Below are 26,137 nucleotides of genomic sequence, written 5' to 3'. Positions count from 1 at the left end.
GGGGGGCGGGGATCAATACACCCACACAGGCCTCCTCCTTCTCTCAGGGCACGGTTATCCTAATCCAATGACCACGGGTGATCATTATGGGATGCCATCTCCCCCCTCTGACCCGGCCCCCCCCCCCGTCGCCATGGTGCCTAGGCGTCTTGCTCATCTCCTTGGTCTTTTTTTTGCGCGGCTTGAGTTATTCTATATTATCTCATGGGTTAGTCACTACTTAGCTCTTTTTATTCGTAATGAGCTGGAAGAGGAAGAAAAAGTAAAAAAAAGAAAAAAAAGGCAAACCGGTTCCAGTTTTCGACTGCGAGCGGGTTCTCATGGGACCTCGGAGAATCCAAAAGCCGATTTGTAGAACCAGTAGGAAATTAGCCAATGAGTTTCAATGGCGTGTTTGTGTTGGACCTTATACTCTCCCTAAATCTAAACCCAGGGGATTAAATCCAAATTAAAGGGGAGGCGGTTTTTAGGAGCTTTAAAACATTTTAAGTTGTTTACACAACATCTAATATCATAAGATCGTTGACATGGAATAACCAGCTGGGGTTGTCTGGGAGGGGAAACAGAGGCAGTACAGTTGTATGAGAAAGAGGGAGACTGAGACAGAGAGAGAGGGTGAGAGAGAGAGAGAGAACTTGTCACATGTCGGTTTGTAAACCAGTGATTCTGATGACAGGATTGCTGAGGGGATTCTCCAGAGGGAGATTATTAATGGCATCAATATTGAGCAGCCTGAGGCTCCAGATAGACAGCTACACACACACACACACACACACACACACACACACACACACACACACACACACACACACACACACACACACACACACACACACACAGGCACGCACACACACACACACACACACACACACACACACACACACACACGCAGGCACGCACACACACACACACACACACACACACACACACACACACACACACACACAAGGGATGGTGACAACGCAGCGTGTCAAAGCTGAGGCCAATGGAGCAGGTATACTTATAAGACGTGTTTACAGCCCAATGGGAGGACAGCGAGGACGGAACGACATGTGCTTTACCTGCCCTCAGGGAGAGAGAGAGAGAGAGAGAGAGAGAGAGAGAGAGAGAGAGAGACGCAGCCAAGCAACTCGCACAACTCTCGGATTACTTCTGAGACACCACGATGGCACGAGTTACCAGGATACCGCTGCTATTATGTCAATACTAGTTGAAGAAGTTGAGGAACGCAGTTGAAACACAGCAGTGGAAGTGGAGTATATAATTTATAGTGGCGGAATGTTCCGTATCATACGTCTACCTCATCATCTCACATCTGTGGGAGAAATGCTTTTGTCTTCTGACATCCTCTGACATTATCTGGGCTGTACTCTCTCTCTCTCTCTCTCTCTCTCTCTCTCTCTCTCTCTCTCTCTCGCTCTCTCTCTTCTCTCTCCATGTATATTTTGCTGAGGGATTATGTCTAGGTACTAAGGAGACAGTGAGAAGGAGGAGAGAGTGATCCTGTACGCTGCCACGTGTCCTTGTGCGTTAGGGATTAGCGCGAGGACATGGATCTGTAAATGATGTCCATTGTTATTTAAGTCCAGGGAAACGCAAGCCGGTCAGATCAGATAAATACGGCCATAAAGAGTGTGTACCTACAGTACAGAACCATCTCTCCCCCCCCCCACCCCCGCCCCCCCACCCCCCCACCCCCCCGAGATTATATATTTTTTCTTTCCTCCTTATTTTCTGTCTCCCATTTTAATCCATAGCAATCTGTACGGTCTGCAGTTACATAATCCAATACTTATCCCAAATACTGGTGTCTGGTGGGAAAATAAATTACAGTAAAGAAATTGTCAACCGGCGCTGTATTCAGGTTCATAGGAATGTCTTTTGAGATCAAACACTTCAAACTGTTTTTTTTTTCTTTTTCTTTTTTTTTTCTTCTTCTGTTTATTGTATCTGTAAAATGATATAGAGAGAAAAATATACATTGTGTTTACCGTAGCCTCTGAAGAGTAATCCTATTTACGTCTCGAGACGTAATTTGTTATATTGCAGAGCAAAGCCGTCTAGTATTAGGTAGCATTGGAGGCCTTAACCGCAAAGTCCCTGGAATCTGTAGTAATTTCGGAGGTCAACTGGGAGGTATTTCATCATGAACCCTGCCATAATGAGACCTCTCCGTGAACCTCTTGATCTTCATCCACGGGTCTTGTCACCACATCCTGGTCACTTGGTCGCACCGAAGGCCCAGACTATCCTCCCATTGGATGCCCTCTTTATGATCATTTACAGTACGAGAAGTGATTATTTTTCAATGTCAGCCGCTACGTCACTCTGTCTCTCTCTGGTGACTGAAGCGGACTGCCGCTGCGGGGAACTGTTGGAGTGTTTCTCTTCTCTTTCTTGGCATATCCTCATCACGCTCGACTTATAATGGCTTACATTTTACATCGTATTTATTTAAACAGCTTGACATGAGCAAGTCTTTTAGTTCACAGGGTTTTGGTAGCATTGGGGGGGGGGGGGGGGGTTGAGGGTATTTTTCATGAGCAGTTGGTCTGAGCCGCTTGAGAAGAGGGTTTGAGCAGTTAACAATGCAGCTTAAGTATGAAACTCCACTTTATTACTAAGTCACCTCTTCTGCTGTTCCTGACCCCCCAGAAGAGCTACAGAAGAAAGGCTAAGAGGTTCACACACACACACACACACACACACACACACACACATATCTAGACACAAACTCAAGTTTGTTTACGGACAAAGATTAACCACACAATTGCAGCCGCAGATCCTTCACAAAGACAGTGAATGGGATTAAGACAGATCTACTGGGCATCTGACTCACCATGACGCCGTCACCGACAGACAAGAGCAATAATAAGTCGACGCGGGGAACCCACAGTTTGGTTTCTAAAGGATAGCAGGAAAAAAGACTCCTCCGCGATGTGATGCATTCAATTAAGACTCCACGATAACTCTCAATCACCGACCTCATGTTAGATAATTGATGCCAGTCACCAAGCGCAACAATGCCAGCTTTTAATTAAAGAAGACCATAAAAATACTTGTGGAAAAGGTCAGGCAAGCAGTGCTAAATGAGTGTAGGGGGGGAAAATACCCCCCCCCCATACCCCCCCCCCCCCCCTCCCCCCTGCCAAGACAGGGAATAGGAACGAAATGTGCCACAGAATCACAGTTTCCAACCCAGAAAGCACTGACGTTCTAAGCATTGCTGAAATATGAGAGACGATCATGGTTTACTTCCAGTTTATTTCCCCTCTCACCACCTCCCTAAATGACATTCAAATTTAACATGCAAGCCCCTCGAAAAGGGAGGAAAATATTTTCCTCCCCCTGTTCAACAATGTTATTTTTCAGCTATTCTTTCGGAGGGTTTGAATGAAATCTGCCAGCGTAACAATTTCCTTATTTGGCCATTAAAGCGTAGAAGTATATAAGCACAGCTTGTCCTAATTTACAGGCAAATCAAACATGTTCAGGTAAATGCAGCTGTTTTGTATACCTTCCTCAATAAGCCCTCTTCTTGAACAAGGCTATCATCGACTACTCTAAATGGGCTGTTTAGATCATCTGAGAAAAACGGAATAACGTCGGTAAAAAAAAAAATATTTCCTTAGCTGTATTTACACAAAAAATATTTCCAGATTTGACTTTCTCTTTTAATGGCTGACATACATGCTGCGCGTACCGCAAATAACTTTCAAATAGACGAGAGGAAACAGAGACTGCCATTGAGGAAACCTGCAGCTCCCTACTTTGAAGAATTCCAGTGAGGAGAGAGAGGAGAGGAGAGAGAAAAATACACCCAAGAAAAACCTGGTGAGTTGGCTTCAAAAGGGCGTCCGTGGAAAAATACTGATATTTCAAGCATGAAAACTCCACTGTGCACCTCAAAACCAAAATATGAAGCGAAAAAAAAAGAAAAAAGCCGGAGAGAGTGGTGGGTTTGTGTTTCAGGGAGTCGCGGGTTTAATGTGGGGTTGGGGGCAGACAGACTATGTGGTATCTTAAATGAGACAGGTGGGACCCAGAGAGGGGGGAAGGGTCCATCTAAACGGGGTCTGCTCCATTTCCCTTGATTTTTTAAGTCAATAAAGCGCTATAACCCTTGAGCAGTACTCTAGCTAGTTATGATCCTCCCACATAAAAACACTGCAAAGGTACAGATAGAGGTCACACACACACACACACACACGCTCGCGCGCACACACACACACACTCACATACGCTCGCGCGCACACACACACACGCTCGCGCACACACACACACACACACACACACACACACACACACACACAGAAACCCCAGCACTGTCCCCTGCCAGGGTGGTAGCCTCTTCCTTACCTCGTCTGCAGTGCCTCATGGCCATTTTGCACCTCCTGGACTCAGCGATGGTGGGACAGGGTATCGTGTCCTTGGGCGGCTTCTTCACGATGTGCCGCGTCCTGGTCTCCAGACCCCACTTGAAGCCGCAGGTTTTGTTTCTCCTGGTGCAGGAGCCCCACTCGCTCCACTGGCCCACCTCACAGCCCTCTGTGCGTTGGGGGGGAGAGGCAGTGTTATAGGGATAGTGGAGGAGACCTCAATAGGGCAGCAAAGGAGACCAGGAGGCCCCAGGTCAAGCTTTACAGCCTAGTGTAGACTAGGCTGGCCATAACCTGTGTGTGTGTGTGTGTGTGTGGTCCTGTCTGTCTGTCCTTCTCTGGTTCAGACAATAAAAAGTACTTTCAGCCTACTAGAGGTTACTCTGTGGGTTTCATGGTCTCGGTTCAAGGCACTGTAAAGAACAAACCATTATACGAGATACCCTTCCGATGTAGGCAATGGAGACATGTCAGCTTTTTGTATTCATGCGTGCTTGGTCAAATGGTCAAAGCTAAACTGTGGGAGTCTTTGGCGACCTTTGACCTTTGGCGATACCCTCTGTGCAGTCTTCACTCACCTCCACACTCCATGGTGTCCTCCAGGGGTGCGAAACCCTCGGGGCACTTCTCGAAGCAGCGCCCTTTGTGCAGGTAAAAACCTGCCTTGCACTTGGTGCAGAAGTCTTTACTGAAGCAGGACTCGCAGTTATCTATCCTGCACCCTGAGGGAGGAAGAGAGGGGGAGAGAGGGGAAGAGAGGGGGAAAGAGAGGGGAGAGAGGGGAAAGAGAGGAGTAGAGGAGAAGAGAGAGGGGAAGAGAGGGGAGGAAAGGGGGAAGGGATGAGAAAAGAGGAGAAAAGAGGGGAGAGAATTGTCAGTCAGGGTCCAGCCAGTACAGAACACTCATGCCATCTGGAGTTGGTCGAGGGCTGAAGGGGTTTCTTGATAGGATTACTGCCCTCCCATCCCACCCACCCCCCACTATCCGGTTGATGCCCTGTGAATCATCTCTCTCCAGGGACAAGCTATATTTCAGTTTTTGTTTTGCCTGAAAGAGGGTGAGCCTGTGAGAGGGTGAGCAGTGTGAAAGTGCTTCGGTAAAGGATTACCTCACCGTGACCTCCTCTCAACACAGCACAGGCCGGAAACCCATCACATCCTTCTGACATGCTACATGCTACAATCCCGAGACAACACAGGCAGGAGAACATGTCATATCGCTCTGACATGCTACAATGTTACAGTCCAGACACAACACAGTCTCTTCTTCGAGCTTTTTTGAAAGCCTGAAACCTGAGGACATCCCTTGGCTCCCAGAGAAAGGCTTTAGCACAGCGGGCTCACACTGTCCTGGGTATGCAGGAGAGCTAGGTTAGAATCCGATCGTTTTTCTTCAACAGGACACTACACTATTCTGTTTTGGTTCTGACATGTTTTCTACTGCAATAACTCATGCCCAAACTTGGGTTTTGTTGACTGTAAAATATATTTATCAAACATTCCAACATCGGGATGGAATAAGAAGGACTTTTTGTGATTACGAAGCTGGCTTGGAGCAACCTCTTTTGTTTTGCGCGATTCGCAACGATTATGACTGTGGTTTTGAGATGAGGGTGGAGTGTGTGGGTGCGTGTGTGTGTGTGTGTGTGTGGGGGGGGGGGGGGTGGTTAGAGTGGTGTAGTGGAGAGTTTGGGTGGTGGGGAACAAAAAACACAGCGAGCCCCCTGCTGCCAAACGAACGCTGATGTGTTTAAGTGAGGAACGCACCGCCGCATTTATCCTCCCACGCCCCGCCCTGACGCGCGATGAAACGCAGCGCCGACCGGCCAGAGGACGTGTCATCACGACTCCTACCCTGCAAATAGCACGTCAAGCAGGGGCCAAATTACACCAGCGGCACCAGGGGGGCGACGCTCTGGCCCACATGATTAAAAGGAGGCTCCCAGAGCTGTTTAATTTATGACGCTCCTTAGAAGCCATAAGTGGCCCGATTACCCAATCGGCTCAGAGTGTCGGGTAACCACAATCTATAGCCAACCAACCAACCAATAGCAGTCCTCTTTTCAGTGTCTACTGGGCTTTTCCCAGGTATGGTGGCATCTGGTCCTCTCTGTCTCTAAGGGTTGGGAGGCGTAACTGTGTGTGTGTGTGTGTGTGTGTGTGTGTGTGTGTGTGTGTGTGTGTTTCGGTGTATGTGTGTAGTAGTTAGTGATTTTCCACATGTAACGCAAACAGAGCGAGGGCCTGCTCTTTTATCTGTGACCCTCTCAGGGCCCAGGGAAGGTTCTCACAATCACGCCCCTTAATTACACCATCTCCAGTTAACCATCAGGCCTCCTCCTTCACATTCCTGCTAAACCAGGGGGTCCCTCCCCTCTTCACTTTGAACCCCTAAGTATGGCCTCTGCCCACTCACTCTGGTCTCTCACGCTTTCCCGACCAGTCTAAACAAACCCGCCACACACATACACACACACACACACACACACACACACACACACACACACACACACACACACACACACACACACACACACACTCCAATCAGAGTTGTCTGGAGACACACCCACTGTACTGCTGGCCCTGTTGTTTACCTTCTGAGAAGACAGAAGAACACCAAGCAACCACTCACACCCTTCTAATAACTGACCATTGATATGTCCAGTCGTCACCTGGCTCCAGGTACAGTCAAGTACACACCACTGGGATCTAACTAAACACTAGGGGCCGGTTACCAAGAGACAGGTTAAGCCTAGGCCTGGACTAAATAACATTTCCAATAGAAAATATCCCCTGAAGATGCATTTTAGTCCAGGGATTAGGTTTAATCTGTGCCAGCCCTCGAAGACTATCCCTGAAGTACGAGACGATCTCTCTGGAGGCCATAGTTGAAACTCAATAGCTAATAGCTAATTGAGTTGCAAAGTGGGTGTTGGCGGGAACCGGGGAATGTGGCGTGAGCAAGCATGCATCAGGCATGTATCACCCCTTCAAAGGCCAGCATGTAGGCCGACACCGCACAGAACAAACTACACATAGAGAAAAAACAACAAGAGTCACAGTATAGACATGTCTGCCATCTCTCTGTCACTACCCCACCACCCCCCCCCCCCGCCGCCCCCCCGTCTAACCCACCCTCCTCTCGTTCCTGGTCCAAACATATCACACACACGCTTATCTCGTGTTTAATAAACATGCCGTTGTGGTAGGGTTACACAGCGCTGTAGAGATTTTGGCTCGGTGTGTGTGTGTGTGTGTGTGTGACTGATACAGAGGATGGGGTATAGGGCCACACAAAGGCAGGATGCGCTCTCCTCTTATATACCCTCCCTTCATCTCTCCATCCCTCCGTCTCTCTCCGTCTCTCTTCATCTCTTTGTTCCTCTGTAACCAGACCTCGATGGGGCCTGGGTGTCGATACCACGTCAGGAACCAGGACAGAAGGGAACAACAGCTAGTAAATCACGGGAGTAATTGGAAAGCAGCGCTGCCTCTCTACCCCTTGTCTGACGCGAGCCTTCCCAGGCCTGTCATCACCTGAGAGTCCCTCGCTCTCTCCCCAAACACAGAGGGCAAAAAAAAAAAAGAGAAGGAAAAAAAAGAACATCTGGCGCTCAAGTCTCAAGCCCCAGCTTGTTGTGCAACCTTCACTTATTGACAACAAACAGCGGCCAAGGTGAAGCCACCGGTTCGCTGACTGAAAGAACGGCACACAGAAACGGCAGGGGTCATCTTACAATTTGGATTGAGAAAGTAGGTTTCATTTCAATTTCAGAAAGACCCTTTAAAAGGGAAACACTGGTGGTAGTGAGTCTCTGGGAGACTTCATAATATAATACAATATGTCATTCTCTTGAAAATGACTCATCAATATGGGGCTGACAGGAAGAGAATCCTGAGACGCTAGCTAGCTAGCTCTGTCAGTGACTCATCAATACGGGTGACAGGAACAGAATCCTGAGACGCTAGCTAGCTAGCTCTGTCAGTGCTCAAGGGTCAAAGGTCATCAGAGGCAGATGCCTTTGAGGGGGGAGTCATCGTGACAGACATAGATCACTCTGTCAGGTTATCAGATAGATATCCCTCTGTCAGATTATCAGCACAGAAGCTATCTGTGGCAATGCTGGGAAAAAGGATAGAAGGAGGCTATTTAGGAGTAGAGCAGAGCTGGGTGTAGTACAGAGGATAGACGGAGGCTCCCACAGGGAATATCAGCATGACCTCTCTGGGTTTTTTTTATTTATTTATTTTTACGAGAGAGACCGGGGTACGTATTCATAAAGCGTCTCAGAGTCAGAGTACTGATCTAGGATCCGTTTTGCCTCTTCAGATCATAATGAATAATCTAGGATCAAGTTTTGCCTTTTCAGATCATAATGAATAATATAGGATCAAGTTTTGCCTTTTCAGATCATAATGAATGAAGATCATATCGACAGGTGGGGACCAAGTGGGCAGCTCCAGTAAAAAAAGACCACAGAACCGGACAGTTAAGAAACATGGCTGCCTGGCTCTAGTCCCAGGGCCCAGGCACACGGGAGGCAGGTTAGTCTTCTCTCTCTATGGGATTAACCTCTGAGCCAACTTTACAGTCTCCTCTAGGTGCCTCTGGGAGACTAATAGGAAGTAATGAGGTCATCAGATCTGGACCGGTACAGCCGCGCTGGAATCCGATGGACGGCCAATGTTCTTCTTGAGCCTTAACCATCTTATCATCATTATCTACTGGTCTGTATGATTCTCGGCTCAATTAATACGAGTGGCGGAAAATCCTGATGTTTCTGCTCCGGTAGGTATTCAAAGGCATCCAGTCAGGAGCTGGGGAGAGTGAAGTTTGAAGGTTAAGAATGTCGGTATATGTTGCATTCATACCAGGGGAGGCTGGCGAAGGCAGTGATCTTAGGACAGGCTCGTGGTAATGCACGGAATGGAACGAGGCATGGTTTCAAACACGCCGTTCCATTCCTTGCATTGCCCTGAGCCCGTCCTCCGATGTCTGTCTCCACCAGCCTGCCCGGATTCATATACATATGACTGTAACAGATGTCTGTTCAGTTTGTTTAGGTATTCAAAGGCAACCCAGTCATCGGGCGAGGAGAGTGAGGTTTTGAAAAAGTTATTGTGTCAGCCTGAGTTGCACTCCTTGTACACATTCCGCTGTATCGGTTTTCTGCGGTTTCAATGTCAAGTGCATTTGGAGTTGACTCATCAAGCGCCGTGGTGATCTAATCGTGCACGCCTGGCAGCAGCTCTCTTTGGCTGTGGTCTGGACGGAGAGTCAACCAATCAGATCAGGGACACTCAAAGCTGAGTGTCAACCTCAGAGCCATGCTGTTCCATAGACATCTGACAGGGCCATATGCAATCACTTGATTTATTTATCTGAATATTCATTCATGAAAAAAATGTAAACGCAGGACTTGTGTCTTGTGTGTTGTGTTATTTCTCAAAGATCGGTCGGCGTTTCAAGAATGTGTTGAGAGGGTCTTTCTTGTGAGCTTGGTGTGGGTGGCCGGTTGAGTTGTCAAACCAATCATCGGTCGACTACAAAGTCCCAAACGGATCCAGAACGCTAACCAGCAGGCCTGATGTCGAGCAGTGGGAGACTCCATGCTCTCTGAGAAGACCCTGGCACGGCGGAGGGGAAAACACGGCCCGTTTTTCCACCGTTCCTCTCCAAGCTTGACGGAGGAGAAGCAGCGCTCGGCCGCCGCTCTCACCTACTCGACTGGGTCTGCGTAGAGGCTTCTGGGGTTTGGGTTTGGCTGACATGTCACCCCTGGCTTGGTCGCTGCCAACCAGCCATGTCCTGGGGACCTGAAGATGGCAGGAGGTCATGGACAAGGCCAAGCCTGCATGTTCTCTCCTCTCCCCAGTCTGTTTTTTTTTTACACAAGGTTGCTCTTCAGCTCCCCTCACACAGGGGCTGGGCGGGCTAGTGGTGGTGTTAATGTCAGTCAAAATGGCACAGAGAGGGGAGAGATGACAGACAGATATGTCAGTGGTCCCTGGGGCCTGACTACACCCTGCAGAGCCCTAGCTTATTGGAGATGCCGTGGCTCTCCCTGATGTATCAGTTTAGCCAGCTCCGACATACGGACAGCTGTATGGCTTAGCCTAGTGGGTGGATATAAAGACAGCCCGTCCACTCACACTGTGCACAATTACACAGTGTCATAGAAAACCATACGCGCAGAACTGTTCTTATGATGTCCTCAGAGAAACATTGGGTTTGGTGTGTCCATTGTATTGTCTGGCAAAATCTGAAAGTGTGGTTTGTAAAGCTGTGATGATTAACCGTCCCTCGGTAAGGCTCAAAGGCCAAAAGCAACTGGTCTTTTTCTCTGGTTAAAATGTGCAATGGAAATACCCACAGGCGCACAGGGAGAGCGAGAGAGAGAGAGAGAGAGAGAGAGAGAGAGAGAGAAAGAGAGAGAGAGACTGTAGCAGTATGCCGGTGCTGCCAACGTAGCTCATGGTATTATGGGTTAGTTCCTATACTCAGGAACTTTGGTACCCATTTGGCCTTGAGAACTTACGTGTGGCTCCCATCCACACTTCCGACCCACCGAATACCCACGGTGCCCTTTAAAAAACCCAGCCCACCTATCATCCAAACTCCAGCGCTGTTGTAAAATGTGACAAACCAGTAAGAAATACAACAATGGTATTTAGTATTGGACTTTTAGGAGGAGAAAGGCAATAAAAAGACATCAGAAATGGTATTATAAAAATCGCCTCCGACAAGAGGAGTCTCAAGTGGCATATATACTGGCACTGGACGAGCTGTGATATTTGAACCACACTTCCAGGGTATTGGCAATCTCAGGCTTTGCTAGACAGGTTTTCCACCCTGGCAGGGGACAGTGCTGGGGTTTCTGTGTGTGTGTGTGTGTGTGTGTGTGTGTGTGTGTGTGTGTGTGTGTGTGTGTGTGTGTGTGTGTGTGTGTGTTGCTGTGTGAGTGGTGCAGAGCCATGAGGGGCTTGCTTGTGCGGGGGGGGGGGGGGGGGGGTTGGGCGGGATCATGTAGGGACAATCTATCCCAGACTAAAAGGCTTGGGAGGAAGCTTTGCTTGGAGTATTACTCTCATGCTGTCCCTGTCAACACTTGCACTCCCGTAAAAGTCAGTATACCGTTATCCACCATTCAACTCCTAATATTTTAAGCCAGATGAAAACACAGTTGACTGATACAGTACTGTAGGCAACAGGTGGGGAATGGCTGATGTGAACGCATGCGGCGAAACCCTGACTATTCGCATATCTGAAGCTAATGACAGTGACTCTTTACTTTAAGCTGGCCCTTTCCCTGTGTAATAACACTGTTATTGGAGGGTTGCTGAAATCACATCTACCGTCTAACTACATGACTAATAACATAAGAACATAAAAAAAAATAAGAACATATTGAATAAAGACCTAATAAATGGTTAGTAAAACCCCCCCAAAAAATAGCCTAATTAGCAACTTATAAGCTACGAATTAGGGCCTAATATGTCCCCCCCATACGAAAAGGTTACCAAAACAGTTACTCACGGCATATGTAACACCTTGTTAATACAATGTGGTTATAAGCACGCTAAAGAGTGTGCCTAGCGCCCACTCTGTCTTCCCCTAACACCTACGATCTGTCAAGAAGGCTTTTTGGGCCTGCGTGTGGAACCTGCCCTGACTCAGAGTGTCTCTCTCTCTCTCTCTCTCTCTCTCTCTCTCTCTCTCTCTCTCTCTCTCTAACACCTTGTTAACACAATGTGATTATAAGCACACTGAAGACTGTGCCTAGTGCCTTTTCTCTCTGTCTTCCCCCAACGCCTTGTATCTGTCAAGAGAGGGCTGTTGGGCTCTGAGTGTGGAACTTACCCTGGGATTCCAGACTCAAGAGTGTCTGAGAGAGTGTGTAAGTCTCTCTCTCTCTCTCTCTCTCTCTCTCTCTCTCTCTCTGGCTTTGGTTTGCTTTTTACCCAGGCAGTCCACAAAACATTCTTGAATGAGATAAGATCACACAGACAAACTCTGGTGTAATAATAAGCAGCTGCTCCTTAAGTGATTTCAGAGCCTGTTGTTAAAGCCCCATGATAACAGAGACGTAATGCCACGTTCCAGAACCCTCGGAAAGCAGGAGCACGCACCCACACCGGGTTTGTGTTTGTGTTTGTGTGTGTGTGTGTGCGTGAGTGAGAGTGTGTGTGTGTGTGTGTGTGTGTGTGAGAGAGAGTGCTTGTGTTTGTGTGTGTGTGTGTGTGTGTGTGTGTGTGTGTGTCCGTGCGTGCGTGCGTGCACGCGTGCGTATGTTCTGCATAGACAACCAACCGACCCACCCCGGTGTCACCGGGTCTGAACGACCAGCTGCCGTCCGTGTCAGCCCCGCGAATCGCTCCCAGTGACCCGGCGATTATCTGGGGAGCCAACCCTGTAGAACATCCTATTAACGGTCCGACAGACCGGGAACGGTTCTGTCAAAATGACATGAAGAGCGCAACTTAGGGAGGGAAAGGTCAAACGCGAAGCTGGATTATGAAGTCCTGAACTGAAACGCAGCGATCACATCAAAGTGAGGCGCTGCCCGGAGATCTGATGCTACGTGACAGTGTGAGGTTGAGTTCTGAGAGCGCTGTGTTCGCAGGGGGAACTCAAGATTATCCTGCCGCACATCACTACCGTTTTAAATCAAAAACCGGAGAGACAGTGGGGTGATGGCGGTGGCGGGCGCGGGGGGTGTGGGGGGGGTGAGTGGGAAGTCAAATGACTCTCCACCAAGAGAACAAGATGTCTTTCTCCTTCGATTTTCCCCAGACGTATGAAGATAGGGTGAAATGACTGCGGGCCTTTCCTTCTCCTCGTTTATTGTGGGGAACCGAGATGAGATGGGGATGTGTGTGCACTGTGCAGGGGGGGACCGGACGGGGGGAGGGGGGAGAGGGGGGGGGGGGGTGAGACGTGGGGAGTATTGGGGAGGGAGGCTTCAATTGATACCAGCTCCAGCCGTTTACTAAAAGCAAAACATTTCAGACTTTAACATGCTATCCTCCCTTGTGATGTTTCACACAACCAATGGGCGTAGCCTATTTGCATGCGGTTTGTGTGTGTGTGTGTGTGTGTGTGTGTGTGTGTGTGCGTGCGTGCGTGTCCATGTCTATGTGTGTGTGTGTGTGTGTGTGTGTGTGTGTGTGTGTCCACATCCATGTGTGTGTGTGTCCGTGTCCATGTTTGTGTGATTGGGTAAGCAAATGGTTTTCCTGTGTGTTATAGTGTATGTCTGCAGCGTGTCTGGCTTATTGGACCTGGAGGTCTTGACACTCTCCTCTGGGGCTTCGTTTCACCGTGTCTGTCAGGAGTTTGGCTCACAGAACCCGATGGGTTCAAGTTCCTCTCTCTGTTTTCACATGAAACACTCAGCCAACACCTCGGGCTCTGCAAAGACCCATAAAGCGTGCTTCTCCCTCACCAGACTCCATGTTAAAATAAGGTTATGAGACAGGGGAGCAGGGCCGAGAGAGAGGAGAGGAGAGGGAGATATTTCATTAATTGGATTTTTGTATTATTCTTCCCTGAGAGCCATGAGAACCCTGTGGGTTTTTTTTTTTTTTTTTTTTTCCCTCTCTCTTCGCCTGTTCGGTTTTAATATAGAAAGCATAATTCAAAGGGTGTGTGGGCTTAAGGTGTTGTCTGTTTTACGTTATGGAATCCAAACAACATCTAGCTCCGCTGATACGTCTAGAACGAAGCACGTCAACCGCAGCGCATAAATCCAACCGAACAAGAATTGTTATATTAAAACGGATGGTTGGATGGAAATATATATAATTTGATTGTTTTTCTTTTTTAATTTTCTTTATCGAATTTAGGCAGGATAAATGCTCCCAGGATGAGATCACAGATTAGCTTTACCGGGGGGCCTTGAATTCATTAGCCCAGTTCACCTGCTTCAATCTGGACATGGCAGCGCTGCTGGTATTATTTATCTGGAGACCCTGGGACAGTGTTACTGAGGTTTCATAAACAAACGGTAATCTTAGAACTTGAACGACGGCAAGTTATCCTGTGTGTCTGTAAACAACCCTGTTTCTTGTCGCCATCCAAAACACCTTCTAACAGTCTCTGAAATGTAAACTACGTGGGTGGAGGCAGGGGCATAAGCACAGGCTCGGATCCCACACTGAGTCAGTCTACACAGTTGATATGGGGAGAGAGAGGCCCAGGCCCTACTACTAACATCCACCTGTGCAAATGGATCACAATGTGAGGTATGTGTGTCTCTCTTGGATAAGGAACATGTCTCGAGACAATAAATCATGTGACGGGGGAGCCGGGGGAGATGGGGGGGGGGTCGGGGAGGTGAGGGAGAGAGGGGCGGGAATAGGGGAGCTGAGGAGTGGGGGAGGAGAGGGGGGGCTTGGGGGAGTTTGGGGGGGTGAGTGGGGGGTGTGAGGGAATGACGGAATGGGGAACGTGGGGGAGTGATGGAGGAGGAAGAGGAGGGAGTGAGGGGGAGGTGCGGGAGGCTGCGGGAGATGGGCCGGGGGGGGTGGGGGGGGCGGGACGACACCTACTGGAGCACATGTTGATCTCAGGGGAGCGCATTCCGTAGTATCCCGATGGACAGGCGTGGAGACACTCGCCATACTGCCTCATCCTCTCCCTCCGCAGGAACAGGAAGAGCTTGGGCTGGCAGTTCACACAGCCGTTGTCCTTGGAGCACGAAGACGAGCAGCCTTTACAGATGGGGTACGCTCCATAGGTAGCTGCAGGAGAGAGAGAGAGAGACACACACACACACACACACACACACACACACACACACACACACACACCACACACACACACACAGGGTGGTTAGTGCTGCAGAAATACAACATGATACAGTATATACACAACATTACAGTGTTAAACTCAAGGCTGAACATGGGCACAAGCCTGATTCAAATCACTATGGGACGGTTTTCCCAGGTCACAGCTTAAGCCAATTCATTTTTGGATGAAATCATCATTTCAATGGATGCCACTCCATTGAATTCAACTATGTCTGGGAAAAAACAGCATTTCATGGCTGGGCAATATGGAGAACTTTTCAACTGCTACTTGTTGATTGTTTCTGTGTAATATCGACTGTCTGTCACTGTAGCACCAGTGTAGCAGAGCTCTGTAATAGTATCAGCATTGTATGACTTGGCTCTGTCAGACAACTATACTGTGTACGACTGCCACTGGTCGGTCGTTCCTGTGTAATCATGGTTAGGCTTAATCTGTGTCTGGGAATCCAGCCCAACGAGAGGGCTCTATCAAGAGTTCTATAGGACTCTGGTTCGTCTTTGTGTATAGTACGTTGCTGCAGCATTGATACAGTACAGGAGTTCAGGAATAGTACCACGGTTCCACCATGGTGGTCCTCCAGCACTGCGGATGGCCTCGGCGGTGAGGACAAAGAGGTGAACTTGAGGCAACAGACTCAACCGGGGCGAGAGAAAAAAAAACTCCTGACGGTTGAAAAGTGCAACGCCGCAATATAAACAGCATAGCACACAGTAATAGATATGTCAGCGGAAATTTGACTGATTCAACAATTTGTCATTCAGGCAAACTTTGGTTCCCCCCTCTCTCTCTCTCTCCATTTTTTGATGTTGATCACTATTGAATGTGAATATCTCATTAATTCTGGTGTCGTCGCATTGAGACGGCCCGATGAAAGCCTACAAAACCGCGGTGACTCCGGGCCGGCTCGGGTTGCCTTGCTTTGCGGAGGACAATGGAGCCAGTAACAGCCGGGTCCGTTCCGTAATAACCCGTCTCTCGATGTAAACTCCTAAGCGATCCAACGTTTACAGGAAAAATGTCCTTGGGGCAGCGTGCTGTTGTACGATCGCTGCGAAAAGGAGACGAGAGACGCTGCTATTGATTGGCGCCAAGTCTTAAATATCCCGGGCAGAGATAGGATAACGGCTCCGAACCGGGAGAGAGAGAGAGAGAGAGAGAGAGAGAGAGAGAGAGAGAGAGAGAGAGAGACCTACCACAACGCTTAATAAGTCATCATGTATGGATGTGAAGGGCGGGTGTGTGTGTGTGTGTGGGGGGGGGGGGGGGGGTGGGTGGGGGGGGGAGACTGAGACAGATCAGAACATGTCTCTGATGCGTTGGCCATGAATCCGCATATTACATTTCTCTCAAAACGGACTGGGGGTGGGGGGGGGGGGGGGGGGGTTTGTGGGGGGGGCAGCAGTTTGTAATCATGTGAAAACCAGCAAACGGAGATGTCAGTGAGTCAGTGTTAGATAGACATCATGGGTTCATTCTTCCCCACAGCGTTGAAGTAGAGAACCAGTATTTACTGGGAAGCGGTGTCTGCCAGACAGACTGCACTCTGTCTTGGAAGAGCGGGAGGAGAGAGAGAGAGGGAGAGACAGAGACAGAGAGAGAGAGATGGAGAGACAGAGACAGAGAGAGAGAGAGAGAGAGAGAGAGAGAGAGAGAGGGAGAGAATGAGGGACATAGAGAGAAGGACAGAGAGGGAAAGAAGGACAGATAGAAAGAGAGAGAGAGCAAGAGAGGAAGAGAGAGAGGGAGCGAGTGAGTGAGTGAGTGAGTGAGAGAGAGAGAGAGAGATTAAGTAATGATCAGAGTGTGTCTCTGAGCGACTCCAGGGAAAAGGCTCAGTACGACACCTCATCGATCATGTACAGATTAGCGTTTGCTCGGTGGGCTACAGAGCTGGGCTATTCATCACTGAGGCTGGTGATGGCTCATCTCCACACTACACGCACACACACACACACACACACACACACACACACACACTGAGAGATGACGAGAGAGGCCTTAATATGTCAGAGAAAACGCTTTTCAGATAACGTGTAATATAGCGCATCCACACAGTACATCCATTTAAATTATGCCATATTCTGAGCTCCATGTGGATTTAGAATAACCATAAAACATCCCAATCCAAACATGCCTTCCTCTTTCCCTCAACTTCAGGGGCCTTAAACCTGCTTCTGTCTCGACTCAAACTGGCAATGAAAGCGCAGGGAGTCAATAAAGCTTAATTTTCAAAGATAACAATGCCGCAGAGTAATGATATTCCAGGCAAACAGATATCATGCTTTATTCTGTCAATCTCTCCGTAAGGACAAAATAAACCGGGGCATTTTCTAACCTCACCACATCATCATCGTGCATTTCTATGGCATACACAATTTGGACGTGTTTACAGTGAGCTGACATTCACAGCAAATTGGCCAAATGTACTACTCCCCCCCCCCCCCAGCCCCCCAGCCCCCCTTCCCCACCCCCCCCCCCCCCCCCCTCTCCTCCTCCTCCCTCTTCCTCCCCCAAACGTGATTATTAGCACAACGTTGAGAGACATCGAAACAAGGGCTTGGCAGGAGTCAGGAGTTTGTGAGAAGAAGCTGGCGACTTCGTTTCCTTCCTTCGAAGAACGGGAGATGTAACAGGGGGGGAGGTTAATGGCGTGGCAGTAGGCTACATCACGACGCTTTGTCCCGTCTTTCGTCATCTGGCCGGGGCTAGCCTCCCTCTTGATCTGACCAGCGACGCTTTTGGCTCATCTCCTTTCACGGTGGTAGAACAAAGAATGTGCTTACTATAAACAGCATTAAACCGGGCATTTCATTCGCTGTGTTGTCTGATCAAGCCAAGCCCATTGGTCAATCCGTCATCGGGCACATAGCCTCTGGCTCACGGCGTCTCCTCTCTCCTCCCGCTCTCTGTTTGACTTAGAAGAACATTTGTTTTGCTCGTTGCTAATCTCGCAACACATGCCGATGGAGGCTAACAACAGCATGCACCGTTCAGATCCAGCGGAATCCCACATCCGACAATTATGAACGAAAAAAAAAAAAAAAAAAACGAGGAGGGAAAGGGAAGGAAATGCGAGTGAAACATTTTTGGGTCCTGCTCGCAGCGAGACGTTTGGATCAGATTGAGTGTATCTGGGGAGAAGGCCTTCTAAGTGCAGCCCACAGGTATGTTGGAGGAGAGGAGGAGGCCATGATTCAGTGTGTCTGGGGCAGAACAGTCCAACTCACGTTCTACTCTACTGGGAGGCGGGAAGGGACCATGTTTGGCTCAATCGTTTTACCTCAATCTGTCCATTGCCAACTGGTTTCAGGCATTCATCAATAAAAACCTAATACACAATTGGTTCTTCATAAAAAAAAAAAAGAAAAAAGGAGGTAGGACTACGTTTTCTATATGAACCCAGACTGCAAACACATATGAACCCGATCTGTATCAAGCTAAGAAAAAAAAAGCAACTGTGTTGTTTCCGGGCTGCGAGACTCAACAACCACTACAAGCATGGTGTGTCCGTTCCGTCTGTTTTATGAATGCCAGACCAGAATGTTTCATTTTTCACTGAGACAGGAATCAAAAGTATGAGCCATTCTATCGATGGTAAACAATTCAAAGTCACGATATAGAAGTAGACTCGAAGCATCACGAGACTGTTCGGCCACGCCAGCTCCCAACTCAAAGGCACATGACTCTCGGAGTGGAGTAAGGGCGTATGAATGACAATCAACAAGTTCAACCAACACATGGATCTGAATATCTGGGCTTAACATGAGATTAGATATCCTACAGTTCCTCAAACTATGTTCAAATAATGTAAAAAAAAAAAAACACACAAAAACAAAACAATACCAGGCATTTCTAGGGGTGCTCGGAGTCCACCAGTTCAGTGCCTGACAGAGAGAGACAACAGTGTCAGTGTCAGTGCCTGACAGAGAGAGACAACAGTGTCAGTGTCAGTGCCTGACAGAGAGAGACAACAGTGTCAGTGTCAGTGCCTGACAGAGAGAGACAACAGTGTCAGTGTCAGTGCCTGACAGAGAGAGACAACAGTGTCAGTGCCAGTGCCTGACAGAGAGAGACAACAGTGTCAGTGTCAGTGCCTGACAGAGAGAGACAACAGTGTCAGTGTCAGTGCCTGACAGAGAGAGCCAGAGGGGAGATGGGCCCTATTGCAAGCTGATCAGACAGACATCTATGAAGAAGGCTCTGCTTCATCGGTCTGCAAGCTGAAGTGCCTCTCAGAGAAACTTTGAAAGCCATGCGACGCAGATGTATAAACAGCTATAGGAGACATAGAGAGAGATGAAGAGAGAGAGAGACAGAGAGAGAGAGAGACAGAGAGAGAGAGAGAGAGAGAAAGAGAGAGAGAGACAGAGAGAGAGAGAGAGAGATGAAGAGAGAGCGAGAGAGAGAGAAAGAGAGAGAGAGACAGAGAGAGAGAAAGAGAGACAGAGAGAGAGAGAGAGAGAGAGAGAGAGAGAGAGAGAGATTAAGTCATGATCAGTGTCTGAGCGCCTCAAGTCACACTAGAGAGGAGATGATCAAAGTGTGTCGGTCTGGCGGAATTTTGGGCTTTCTGTAAATTACAGCATTTTAACCTAATTTGGCACCAAAGTGTGCTTTGAAACATAGCAATAGTATGTTGTGTTATGAGTTATGGCGCTGGCCTGTTACTGGTACATAAACTGTTTTCTTAAACAGCAGATACATTCAAAACCGAGCCATCAAAATGCAAACCATATTTTGACACATGCTCGCATGCTTTGTTTTTACAAGAAACATGCAGTGTTCAGTTATTTTGTTTTCTCTTTAATCAATCACATAAAACAGAAGTGACCAAATCACACAAAGTAGCCGGCTGGAATGGTCATTGTGAAGCTATGGACCCGGTCGCACACCATATGTTTCAGACTGTGTGAGCCGAAAATGCGAGCACATCATTAAAAAACGCCTCTCCCTTCCCATGATAAACCAACATAGTTTACAGTTTCAGCCACAGAATGAATATTACTTCAAACAAAACATGTCCACAGCCGCCACTTCTGAAGGTTATCTAATGATCCCTCCGTGCCTGAAGTACTGTATTTACAAAGGCCAGGGCTGCTTTGAACATCACTAGAGAAGACGCACCACAACAACTCCTTAGCGCTGAGTCCTCCACCAGCAGACAAGACAAATATTACAAATCATTTGGAGTTTGACGTTTGACGTGAAGTAAAAGATGGGCTGAGATAGTCGCTGGTTCATATTTTGTCTTCTACAGGCACCACATGAAGAATATTTCTTCAAAAGCTCCACAGCCACAAACAGAAAATCTAGCTGTTTGCGGGAGAAAGTGTTAGAGTGAGAAATCTAAAGGGACAGTTTATAGTGGACACATCTGAAGTGGAAGTAATTCGAAGTGAAATTCATCCATTGTGTTTTTTCCATACTCGTTATGTAAAGCTGGTTTTCACCATTTAAGGGGATGGTTCAGCCTATTTTCATGTTTTGGTGAAATATCATGTTACCCTGAGTCGTCCCCATAGGCCAGTTAGTAAAAGCTTCCACGGTTCTCTATTCTCCAATTTGTTACCGCAGTAAAGGCTAACAGTTAGCAGTGCCCTCTCCAATAGACAGGATTCCAAAGCACTTAAGTTAGCATTGTTGAAATTACATGCTAAAATCTCCTGAGAAACTTCACTACTGGCTAGATGATATTTCACCTAAACATGAAAATAGGCTGAACCATCCCTTTAACAAATTCTGTTCAAATTTGGGAACTGGAAAGTTCTCCATTTCAACTGTTCTTCAATTGTTCTCAACCAATCTCCATAATGTTTCTTGATTTGTCTCCCTGGATAGACTGAACAAACTGTGTGGTTAAATCTAAAGACGATATTTAAAACATTCACCGTCTGCAGACTACGAAAGGAAACCAGATCAAATCCAATTCAATCCAAATTGAGAGGTAGAATGTTCTTCCAAGAGAGTTAGTGATACTGTGCCCTGTTCCAGAGAGAGATGAATTCTCATTCATTCAGGTGAACACAAAGTTTGGTCCTCCATTCATGCGAAACAACAGTCATATGGGGCATGACGACATGTTTGGAGCGTGGCACGTTCATTCAACAGGGCAGCAGGCAAGAGCTGGGAGGTTTGTTTTGAACCTCGCTCAAGAGCAATTAGAGCTTGAGTGAGATCCAGGAGAAACCTGGTCTGTCTCAGGTACGTTTAACGACTCCGATGGAAGCGTGACGGGCGTCGCCATCTGCTGCCAAAGCCCCACATGCAGGGGATTGTGGGAGATTGTGGGGCCCAGACCGCGGCCAACCACCTCCTGCCTCTCACGCACTTACCGTTCTCCATGACATCATACACACTGACTCATTACGACTTTGGTGCAACTTTAAACCATAAAAAAGGCAAATTGCACATCATTTTTTTGTTTGTTTTATGTGAGGAACTTTGATTGTTCCCTGTAGGAAATCGCACACAGCGCTAATAGCCCCTCCTCCACCCTCTGCCGGCCCGCCCGGGGATGGAAAAGTGAACTTGCCCACATCACTGCAGTAAGGCTCATGTTGTGTTTATTCTGTTGTGCATTATGGGATGTCATGAGAGGGCAGAGGAGGGTTGCTACAAGAGCCAGGGGCGGTTAAAACCCTGAGCCATTCTCTCTCATCATGGGATATCAAGCTCAGTCAAAATAGACAAGTAATACATGATCTGCATCAAAACTCACTCAGGCCTGGATTAACTGCTGATGTGCATGTCTGTGTAGAGGGGGGAATTAATGGGAGACATTTTGACTAAGAAGCTTGTTCCAGTTCTACAGCCGTGAATTCAGGGCAAAATGCACAGAATATAATACAAGAGGGTCTATTCTTATAGGTCTCCAAGGGGCTCTGGTATTTAAATCTAATAACCCAAGCTATGTAGCCAACCAGTTGTGATGCTTGCCAAAGTTTTTGAAATAATATCTAGTGTACATATATATATATAAACAGTATATATATTAATGTAATAGAGAAATATATTGGCTATACGATGACCGTGCCAGAAATAAGATGTAGGTCTATTACTTTCTTCTTCATACATCTATATTGATGCAAACGGCTCGGAGACATTGCAGGGAAACCTCAGGCCTCGCGAGCTACAGTACATTGCCGCAGCCTGGTTAAGGGAGGGATTTCTCCTCTTATGTGGTGAGAACAACATTCGCCAACAGAACTATATATGTGTACTTTTCTTCATAGCATTGAGGCGATTATTGTCTCTTTTTTCGCCCTCAATGATGGTGTAAGCTTACTGTTATTCGGTTAAAGAGAGAAAAGCCGCCACCCCCCCCCCCCCGCCAAGTAACGCAGTGGTCCTGCTGGATGTTGCCTGCCTCGCTTGCCACCCCTGGGCGAGAGAGATGCGGGACACCATGGCAACCGCCAACAGACTGGCCTCAGATCGAACTGTGAGACCTGACCGCTCTCTGGATCTTTCTCCCGACCACGTAACCCTGGAGGGCTTACACTGCAGCAGCAGTGAAAGGCTGAGGAGCCAATTCCACACAGTAAAACACTCAGAACCGCCCGCCCCCAATGTTAACCAGCCCCCAGAACGGGCTCAACATTGTTCTAGCTTGTTAAAGTCGGTACATGGAAAACGACATCAAACCACCCACATTTTAAGCATATGACTTTATTTGTCATGGTTCTGGAAGTCACACTTCTCTCAAAAATTAGAAAAAAAATACGGAGGTGGGGGTGGCAGGGGGGTAGGGGGTGTAGGGGGTGGGCACACCAGCCTTATGCGCTGAAGGCACATTTCGGTTGCAATTTAGCAGAAAATATGTTGGACTCGCCTCTGACTCCTTTCCAGCTGGAAATAGTCAAGATTTAGGATCTCTCTGTGTTTTTTTTGGGGTGTTTTTTTCTTCTTTCCCAGTTTACTTTAACAGATCGTACTGTATGCACATGTTTATAATTTAGGACAATCCTGCTGCTTATAATGATTTTGCAGCATGTGTCTGAGCAAACCCATTTGTTCTCAGACTTATTAGCTTAACCAATGTGTTCCCTGTGACACACACCCACCAAAGGCAAAGGCAGGCAAGGAGAGATTTGATCACATCACTTGAAAGGCTAGAGATCTCTTGCATAGCAGTGAATGGGTAAAACAGGCAGCAATGTGAATTGAACCTGCTTATTAAAACAGAGAACAGGAGGATGGGGATTCGTGGCACAGCCCAAAGCTAGCGTGTGCAAGCATTTTCATGCACAATAAGAGGTCAAATTTGACATTAAGTTGTCCCTGTACCTGTGTAGAAACAGCTCAACTTCACAAACTCATACTGTACAATGTTGTTAATACAGTGTCACTACACAGGTATAGGGGTAAACTTAATGTAAAGTGTTAAATACATACCAATAAAACGATCCCTTCATCTATATAAGTAATAGGAAAGTCTTTGGTCTTTGAGCAGGTAAAACCACTGACTCAGTGTCAGGTAGAACAGTGTCCCCACAGAACAGCGTATTCCTTTGAATTGGCCTCCTTCACTCAACCACTTACTGAATCAAACGATGAGTCATTCAATTTTACACTTATTCACTCGTTCTCTCTCTCTTTCTCTCTCTCTCTCTGAAGTCACCTCGCTGACCCAGTCCACTCAATCCTTAAAAGCTTCCCATTTCAGTTTTACAACTCAAACTGTGTCACAACACTCTGCCTGAGCTGACTTTTATTGATGTCCTTTTCATGAAGAGAGCACTTGGCCTTCATTAATGAAAAACGTATTTTCCTCTTCAAGGCCTGAGTGACTCATATTCACCCACTCTCCTATCCTGCCTGCTCAGTTGTACAGGGGTCGTTGGTTTCTCAACATGGTCGTATGCACTCCTTAGAAAACGTAACCCTGACCATGACCGTTTGATCATACTCTGTATTGCTCCATCTATTTGACACCGTCCATTCATTCTCCAACACTGTACGAAGCCCTTCAAATCCGCGATGCGTTTCAGACACAATCTGGAAACACTCTTCGGACCTTTCACCTATCTGTCTAGCTCTACAACTCTGTGAGGGGCTCCTCCATAGCTCTCGCCCCACCATGCACTCTATCCAAGTCTAGAAGAACACTCCAGGTTGGTTCACATTCGTATTAATTTCTTTACGATGGATCCCGACTTAAGTCTCATGTACCGGGTCACAAATCACACATCTGGATATCCTCACGTGAAAGAAACCTCGTTATTTCCACTTTTAGGAAAATGAAAAGGGGTGGCTGACCCCCGTGGCGTGGTATGTACCGTGGTCGTTTCCCACGTTTCATCAAATTGATGGACACTCAAATGAGAATAACCCTGACCATTAAAGAAGAGTAAAAAGATGGAAACCCCCTTATCCATAGCCTTATTCGAACTAAAAAATCCCACAGAAAAAGCAGTCAGAAAGCATAGAACTAGAACGTTGATTTGAATAAGAATGTCCGTTGTTCTATGAATTCTAATTCCATGGTCAGAACTAGTTTGATGCGGTGGAGAAGCCCAACTGTCACATCCAATCCATGGGTTGTGGATCCTATTAATGGATTTACAGTGCAGTCAGTGGTAGTGAAAACAACTGCAATACTGTTCAGCCATTGACCACATTACATTAAAAGCATGGCTGTTTTGATAGCTTCATTTAGTAACTAGATTAAACCCTTGATTTATTTAATTTACATGAGGTACGGAAGGGTACAGCAGTTCCTCTGTTCAACATTGGGGCATGCTCTCAATTACTATCAATCTGAATAATCTCACAGCTACTGTGTGGGATAGTTTTCCACAACATCTGCCTCCATACAGGGTGGGCTGTTTGTATTCCTAGACGGGGGGTTCCCAACATTTGACCAACATGATCCCATCAGTCCAGTAGAGGGGTTTGCTGAGTCTCTGGACCTACCATCAGAGTTGGGAGGCAAAAAAAAAAAAAATCAGACTTGGGTAACTGAAAGAAAATAGTTTGAAAAATAAACGTCCATACACTCCAAAAAAAACAACCTTTAAAGGGTTCTTCAGCTGTCCCTATCCATGGGAGAAACCATTTGAAGAACCCATTTGGGTTCCATGTAGAACCAAAATGATTCTACGTGGAACTCAGGAGGGTTCTTCAAAGGATTCTCCCACAGGGACAGCCTGAAGGACCCTTTCGGAACGCTTTTTTCTCGAGAGGGATTATCTAGGCCTCACATCAGCCACAGTTTGGGGAGCTCTGCCACAGAGGGTCGTAGGTGTGAGCAGGTGTTACAAAGTTTACAACTCTGCAGTGCAATCCTTGTGGGAGTCACCGCTCAGAATGGACTCTATCGCTCTGTCTCTGGGCAGGCACTAGGAGACAAACATATGGTTCATGTTGCTACCCTACTTCAGCATCTTGTTCTCTCTCTCTCTCTCTCTCTCTCTCTCTCTCTCTCTCTCTCTCTCTCTCTCTTTTCCCCTCTTTTTGAGGGAGAATCTCGAAATATTTGGTATTTTCCACTCCCTGAATTCCTCTCAAGCTGCGAGTGAAATGTGTTTTTCTCTTGCTCTTTCTCCTTTCAAAAGAGAAGGGGTGTGTGTGTGTGTGTGTGTGTGGAGGAGGAGGTGATGGCTCAAATTAGCACACCTGTTGGTAATTTATCACACATAAACCTCACACCTAATTTTCACACCTGTAGCTCAATGTGGTGGGAGTCCAGTAATTCACCGACACACACATGCTGTTGAGTGTGGCTGAGCTGTGGGTCGTCCCCCCCCCCCCCGTCCCCCCCCCAGTGCTGCAGGGAGAGGGGACATCACTGGCAGTGATCAGTTGACAGGGCGGGCGTGCTTAGCATTGTTGCACCCCATGTAGCACGGCTCGTGTCTGGCCTGCGTGTTTCTCCCTCCGCACCCCCCCCCTCTCCTCTCCCTGGCCCTAGCTACCTCCATTCCAAGATCCTCCCCCTGCCAGG

General features: G+C 47.5%; 1 protein-coding gene across 3 annotated transcripts in view; it reads right to left on the bottom strand.

Annotated features, from left to right (window-relative positions):
- Nucleotides 1-26,137, bottom strand: part of rspo2 (R-spondin 2) — a gene marked incomplete at its 3' end in the record, with an annotated part of 57,354 nt that overhangs the window by 17,092 nt on the left and 14,125 nt on the right. For 2 of the 3 annotated variants that reach the window (XM_083678178.1, XM_083678179.1), the window contains exons 2-4: nt 14,931-15,122; nt 4,958-5,101; nt 4,360-4,548 (exon numbers count right to left, since the gene is read on the bottom strand). In XM_083678178.1, coding sequence (XP_083534304.1) covers nt 4,360-4,548; nt 4,958-5,101; nt 14,931-15,122 — 525 coding nt within the window. Of the gene's footprint in view, nt 1-4,326; nt 4,549-4,957; nt 5,102-14,930; nt 15,123-26,137 lie in introns of all 3 variants that reach the window. The other variant, XM_083678177.1, reaches the window with a different exon arrangement.

Source organism: Argentina silus (assembly GCF_951799395.1).
Source record: "Argentina silus genome assembly, chromosome: 10".
NCBI classification, from domain to species: domain Eukaryota; kingdom Metazoa; phylum Chordata; class Actinopteri; order Argentiniformes; family Argentinidae; genus Argentina; species Argentina silus.
This window is presented reverse-complemented; position numbering and strand designations above follow the sequence as displayed.